Genomic DNA, 7,297 nt, shown 5'->3' on the forward strand with positions numbered 1-7,297 from the left:
TGAGCCTGCTTCTCTTATTTTGATCTTTTGTTTCCACAAGGGCTTTGAAATGCCTCAGCAGAGCATGTGCAGCAGACCGCATTGCTAAAGAAATACTTCACGGTCATCTCCAATGATTGACTGATTGATTGCTTTGGTTCGCTTTTCTGGCACTTTTGGCTAATCGCGAAGATAAAGATGAGATGATGATAGGTTCATGGTCACTCGCTAAGAATCTATACCCAGGCCGGATTTCGAACCCGGGTCCCCTGGTCAGCTCCAATCAGAAGTGAAAGGGGTGTGCTTTAGACACGTAATTGATTGATTGAGTTGGTGTTTTAAGTCCACTTTATGCGCAGTAAGGCTAAACGAGACTGAACCTACAGTTTAAAGTGGGATCCGAACCACTATGTACCTCAACCGGGAATCGATTACGGGACACCTTGATTACAAGACGACGACGCTATCACTGTGCCATCGGGGAGGCCGAAATGCTGTTATTTGCAAGTCTTTCGTGTGCATAAAAAGAAAACACGTTAAGGAATAAAGACATAAATTTTTGCACATTTGTAACAAGTACTCTCATATTTATGGAGAGAGCAAATATGACGTCGTAAAATGTCTTCGAGTTGTAATCAAGGGATCCCGTGTTGGATAGCCAGTGGGGTTACATAGTGGTTAGGATCCCACTTTAAACTGTAGATTTAGTCCAGACTAACCTTTCTGTGCATAAAGTGGACTTAAGAAACAAAACTACAACTCGAGAAAATAAAACATTAGGATTTTACGTGTTGCCCTTGAAATCTGAAAAACTACACTGAAGTAAGAAGTGTCATGGTCATTTTTGTACTCGGCAACCTCGAATTCACGCTGTCTGGTTTCTGAACATTTTTAGCTTCAGACCAGTGTAATATCTTCTGGACACATTATATATAGCTATATATAGCCTAATACGAGATTATACACATACATACGTACATACATACATATGTATATATATGTAACGTACAGTCACCGACAATAAAAATGGGGCACCTAGATCCCGAAGTACTCGCTTTCCTGCAAGGTGTTGTGTGTTGCCTAAATTTACGGCGGTTGTAGAAGTTGTCATTGGAAAGTTGCTACTAAAATCCACTTATCGCCGTAGAGTTAGGCAACACGCATAATGCCTTGCAGGGAAGCGAGCATTTCAGGATCTAGGTGTTCCATCTTTATTGCCGGTGACTGTACTTACACATGAGAAAAACTTTGTGCAAGTGTAACGAAACCTAGTAACAGGCCGAGAAAAGAGATACAAAGAGAGAATAAATGCGAAAGAGAAAGAAAGAGAAAAGGAGTAAGATACAACGATAGAGGAAAAAACGACAAGAAGAAAGAAAAGTCTAGAAAGAGACAGAGAAAGGGTGAGAAAGAGTAAGATAGAGAACGAAATAATAGGGGGAGAGAGAGAGAAAAAGAGAGAGAGAGAAAGAATGAAATAAATATCAATAAAATGAGAGGAAGAGGGCAAGGAGGAGAGAGAGAAAGAAGGATCAAGGAAAGGAGAGAGGAGAAATAAGAAGGATCAAGAGAAGTAGAGAGGAGAAATAAGAAGGATGAAGAGAAGGAGAGAGGAGAAATAAGAAGGATCAAGAGAAGAAAAGAGAAGGAGAAAGATGAAGGATCAAGAAAAGGAGAGAGAAAGAAGAAATATGAAGAAAAGGAGAAAGAAGAAGGATCAAGAGAAGGAGAGAAAAGGAGAAAGAAGAAGGATCCAGAAATGGAGAGAGAAAGAAAAAGAAGAAAGATGAAGAAAAGGATAAAAAGTGCAAGAAGAAGAGAGAAAGAGAAGGAAGAAGAATCAAGAAAAGGAGAGAAAAGTTCAAGAAGGAGAGAGAAAGAGAAAGAAGACGGATCAAAAAAATGAGAGAGTAGAAAGGCGAAGGATCAAGAAAAGGAGAGAGAAAGAGAAAGAAGAAAGATGAAGAAAAGGAGAGGAAAGGGCAAGAAGGAGAGAGAAAAGAACAGAAATGTTCTGCAGTTAGGATTTCTTTAGTGGCTTAAATATTTCCTAAAATCTCGGGCACATGTTTATCGCACAATCTCTTTGCACGTGCAATTTAGTAAAGTTGGTAAGTGCGTACGTCTACGTGGTAAAGTACGTCAGTTCATGAAGCGGCACGTAAGAATCCAGAAAGCGCCGAGGATCGCTCTTTCTCTCCTGGTTGCTGCACGGGAGTCGGAGTCACCTGCATCCCGTGTCGCTTGCGAAATAAACTCCGGACGTCATTTTTTAAGCACGGTCGGCGAGAGAGGCGTTTCGCATTGGTACGGCCGCGAGGTGCGGAAGAGGCGAAGCTCCGCGCTTGTCCCGGAGTCGAACCAGCGCCACGCATGCGCCGGCATCGCAACTTCACGGTCCTCTATTAAGAGCCCGCTCGGCGAGTGGGGAATTCAGTCAGCTCCGAAGCTCGATACCGAAAGAGTGGACCAAAGCAATCGCTCTCGAATCGCATCGCAACGCGCCGCAATGACCGTCGAGGAAGGCGTCAGTGCAGTGGCGAACGTATCCCCGCAGAACAGCGGGGGCCAGTTGGAGGACAGCAAGTTGAATCTTGTGACACCAAGGCACCGGGTGGCGAGTGACAGCATGGTTCATGAAGCCAGCACCGCCGGTGTTTCCCCGAGAGACGCGAAAGGTGTGCAGCTGTTTCGTACCATCGCGCGCAAACTTTCCAAGAACGAGTATTCACGTTTGAGGGAACCTAGAAACACTAATCGTCTCAACGTTCCCGGTTTACCGGATCGTAGTGGTTCAGTGGACGCACTTCTTGCCCTAAGTCCCAACAACGGTCGTCGCTCTTCGTCGCCAGAGAACCGTAGGGCATTGTCCGTGAAGGACGAAGGCAGAGGCAGCAACGGCATATTCCGCAAACTCCTCAAGAGCAACAGCACCGACGACCACCGCTGCTTCCAGTCCATCAGGGAGACCGTGACCTACACCACTTCGTCCTCGCATCTGAGCGGTCGCTGTAGAGGTAGAACCTCCCCGTCGCATCGATCGATGTCGTCGCATCTAGTTAAGCTGTTCGACTTCCGCAAGAGTTTCTCCGGCGAGTGCGACAGCTGCTCGTCGTCGACGTCTGGCAACGACAACCAGAGCGACGTCGTCGACGGGTGTCCCAAGAAGCAGGGCGTCGTCAAGAAGACCGACGACGCCAAGAGCAGCGTCCTCAGCGACGTCCCCAGCCCGAGACCATACGGACGATCGTCTACCTCATCCGAACCGTCGCCCCCAACACGAAAGTCGTCGTTCAGGAAGGTCCTGCAGTCCCTCAGCCTCAATTCCCTCACCGTGAAGCAAGAGAAGGCAAAGACGCCCAGGAAGAGCAAGTCCCCGAAGAGGATCCTGCGGGCACCAGTGTGCTACACCTACGCCAGAGGCATCTCTGGACTCCCAACCCAGAGAATCCCAACCAGAAGAGGCCGCGGGTCTTTCTCCCGTACCGGAACGCTCTACCTCCCCCACGACCTGTGCTACATGCCGCCCCTGGCTCCGGAACTTCCGAGAAGGACATGGAGTGTGAGGACGACGCTGACGGACAGGTAAAGAACGACCAGTGCTCCGGAAGTGCTTCTCCAAAATTTTACGCCGCCTCGTCATCGTGGACGTAGCAGTCCCGCCGACAAGGTTATCGATCGCTTCTTGCCATCATGACCCAGCGACCACGCTGTTGCTTGTAACAGGTACACCAGGGGCAACATTGCTAAAAGCTCTGTTGCGGAGGCTCGTAAACAAACACCAGGTCCTCAAGTTTGCCTTGTTTGTCCAGACATCAACACCGATAAGGACAATACAAGTTTACATTTCAAACACATGTCTATCGTAATTTTTTCACGCATTTCTCTCAATACATCTCATTTTATAAACAAAATCCTTACGTTTCTACAAATTTATAGTTACCATTTATAGCACCAAAACAATTTTCAACTGTTGTTTACACTAGCTAAATATTTTCTTAAACGAAATATCAACCAATCAACCACATTCTAAAGAATAACACGTAGGGTCCATTTCAGAACATCTCTTTAATATTGAAGACTGCGTCGTTGAAAAAGAGTGTAGATACATATCTCTGAAGTTCTGTTATCGTAATAAACAGAAAAAGATTTAGATTGGAAGAGAGAATTATTGTATGTACTTGTTATATTTCACCATCCGCCATTTGGCAGTTATTTTGTACAATAAAATTTTGTATTTATCTTTGAAAACTTTTTCGATTCTTGTTTACTCCTCTGAAAACAATATGAATTATCGACTTTAATCTATCTGTAAACGTGATGCTTATATGTTATTATATGACGTCTTAGTTACTGATAGTTTTTTCCTAGAAAACAGTTGACAATGCCAATACTAATGTCATATGAAAATCTTTCGTATTATGCACGTGATCATACAGCTGGCAAAAGCGTGATATTTAATTAACAACATCGCGAAATTTATGTGGTGAGTGTTTTAATGGTACTCTTTCTTGAAACGATAGGTCGGTTCAATTAATTCTGATAATGTATGTGCTTCTCCGTGATACGTGTTTGCAAAGTTTGATTTACAAATTGCATATTGTTAGTTCATGATTACAGTTTCAATCACAAGCCTGGATTCGAACCCCAGACAACTCTGTTTCCTTAAAGTGCACTTTATGCAGTGTGACCAATCGGGACTGCAATTCTTTTGACATACTAGAGGGTATGTGAATTGAATCAATAAATCAAATGTCAGTCCGATTCGCAAACGTTCGGATTAGTTATGATGAATCTCTGTTCATAAAGTCTACAAGAAATCAATCTTTGCAAGACGTTTGGAGTGAGTGTGTATATATATGTGTGTGTGTGTGTGTGTGAGAGAGAGAGAGAGAGAGAGAGTGTGTGTGTGTGAGTAACTGACCTATCCACTTTGGAAAGAGAACTGTAAGGTGATAATAGCATCTAAGCATCGCACTAAGAATATAAAGGGTGGTTCAAAAAAAGGTAACCGAAATAGTAATAAGTTAATACATTCGGTTACCTTTTTTGGGTCACCCTGTATAAATATTTAATTTCTAGAAAAAATTAAAGGGAAAATTATGATCAAAGTGTCCGAAATATCTGCAAGACTTATTCTTGTGCATTTTGATGCTGTTATGGATATATGCCAGTGGTTTTTTAGCATGCTAAAGGACAGTATTAAAATATATATATCTGTTTGACTTAGATACCTGGAAGATATATTGGATATTTGTCAATGTGGCCGAATCAATTAAGCAACGAGTAGTGTTACCATATTTCTTCTTTGCCAATACAAGGCATGCACTGAAGAGGAATGTAAAAAAACAGCATTTATAAACAAACAATATTATATTATAATTATATCTATTCTAACACACCCAATTGGTGATACGATGACCATGTGTCTTCCAGCGAAAAACCACTTTCGCCATGGCGGTTATTTATTTTAATGATATAGTTAAACATTGAAAGAAATCAACATTACCTTAATTCTTCCATTAAGTATACTTTTCATTTTCAACCTTACTACTTATTACACATTAATGCCCATTTTTACACAGAGCCTAATCGAGACATGAGTTACGGCATTGCTTACTTAAAACAATGAGGCTTTAATAGGAATCGAACCCGGGAACATCTGATTACTTTACAATAACTTGTGTCACTCCGACTTAAGCAAGCTTTGAGCTTTTTAGTTCGAGTGTAATGCTTTAAGTCCACTTTAGGAGGAGATAGGCTAATCAGCACTGGGCCTACAGTTTAAAGTGGGATCCGAACCATGCTGTGAAAGCATTCTCCATTTCTAGAAGCCTGTTCTCTTTTGCATAACCTTCTACAATCTTCCACCTTAGAAACATTGATGACGAAAAAATGAAATTAGGTAAGTATAAATTTATCTTTCAGGTTCATGGATCTGCACAGCCAACGGTAAAGATAGTACGCAAATCGTCCACGGCTACAATTGTTTTTTTTTTTAATTTTACAACCTGTTGATTGAATGATTGATATGCTTTATTTTACATCGCTTTTCTCCCACTTTTGGCTAATCGCGAAGATGATGAAGAATGATGATAAGATGCAATGGATGAAGGGACTATCACAAACACTCAAGTACAGCACACAACACGAGCCCCAAGGAGTATTATATCCAGACGCCAGAGCCTTGGTACTTTTTCAATTCATGATCATCACATTAACCGTTTGAATGACAATGATGATGGACAATTCGCCCACTATTACTTTTGCTGTTGGGTGTACGTTGGTGTGGCTTGGAATATATTTTACTATTCTCCACGCACATGAGTATAATGATTCACCATTTATTGGAGAATGCCACTTGGATCTTAAACCCTGAAACTGCCACTAACAAATGCATATTCATCTTAGATAATAGTATGAGAACCAAATTACACGAATGTTGGAACTGAGTACATAATATTACTTTCCCAGGACATTGCCCAAACTATATAAACTGTGACAGATATCTCTGGAACTACATAAGCTGTAGGGTGTTTATAACCCAACTGCAAGGAATTCCACAGATGATCTTGACAAATTTAACTTTTCCTTCGACTTCTCTTGAGGTTAATATGCACACACACGGAGAGAGAGAGAGAGGGAGAGAGAAAGAGAGAGGCCCATTTTATGCACAAATAGGCCAATCCGTACTAGACCTCGGCATGGGTGTTCTTTGTGAATATCCTTTCAACACTTTCATCACATCATCACTCATTCCCATCTTCGCTATTAGCCAAAAGTGGCAGACAAGAGAAGTAAAATAAACTAAATTAATCCAAACAGAAGTACCTATGCTATTTTGAATTCTTATTTTTATTTATTTATCTGCTTTATTTTACTTCGCTTTTGTGCCACTTTTGGCTAATTTGCGAAGATGGGGATGAGTGATGATATCATGAAATTGATGAATGGACACTAACAAACATCCATGAAGAGGCCGGGATTCGAACACGGGTCTCCTGGCGTCGTAGCGCGATGTGCTAACCACTCCGCCACGGGGGACGGCTTGAATTCTTAAAATAGAATTAGTTAGTCCTGACGTTTAAAATAATATGATGTTTTTATAATGTAGCAAATAGGGTTATATATTGCATAACCTATATTCATTCCAAACTTACTGCGTGAGAGACCTTTATTAGCAAAAGAAAAATAATAAAGAACAATGTAATGCAACTAGATCAGTCATTTGAAGTAGCGAGTCATACAACTCCCGAAGCCATTAATTGACAAGCGAGCCTCTGACGTCATCTCAACGCAGCGCTAATCTCTAACCCTT

The 7,297-nt window shown here is 41.9% G+C and overlaps 1 protein-coding gene across 1 annotated transcript; it reads left to right on the forward strand.

The window, feature by feature from the left end:
• Nucleotides 1–2,421: 2,421 nt before the first annotated feature.
• On the forward strand, nucleotides 2,422–4,183 carry LOC145998531 (uncharacterized). Its single transcript, XM_083134957.1, has one exon. It carries the CDS (start codon nucleotides 2,489–2,491, stop codon nucleotides 3,566–3,568), a length of 1,080 nt encoding a protein of 359 aa, XP_082991083.1. The 5' UTR covers nucleotides 2,422–2,488; the 3' UTR covers nucleotides 3,569–4,183.
• The last annotated feature ends 3,114 nt before the right edge of the window (nucleotides 4,184–7,297 follow it).

The sequence above is a fragment of the Lepisma saccharinum genome, chromosome 14 (genome assembly GCF_977018435.1).
Source record: "Lepisma saccharinum chromosome 14, izLepSacc3.1, whole genome shotgun sequence".
Lineage (NCBI taxonomy): Eukaryota > Metazoa > Arthropoda > Insecta > Zygentoma > Lepismatidae > Lepisma > Lepisma saccharinum.

Excerpts from the sequence above, each read along its gene's own strand:
- LOC145998531 (XM_083134957.1), top strand. The coding sequence starts at position 2,489 with ATGACCGTCGAGGAAGGCGTCAGTGCAGTGGCGAACGTATCCCCGCAG.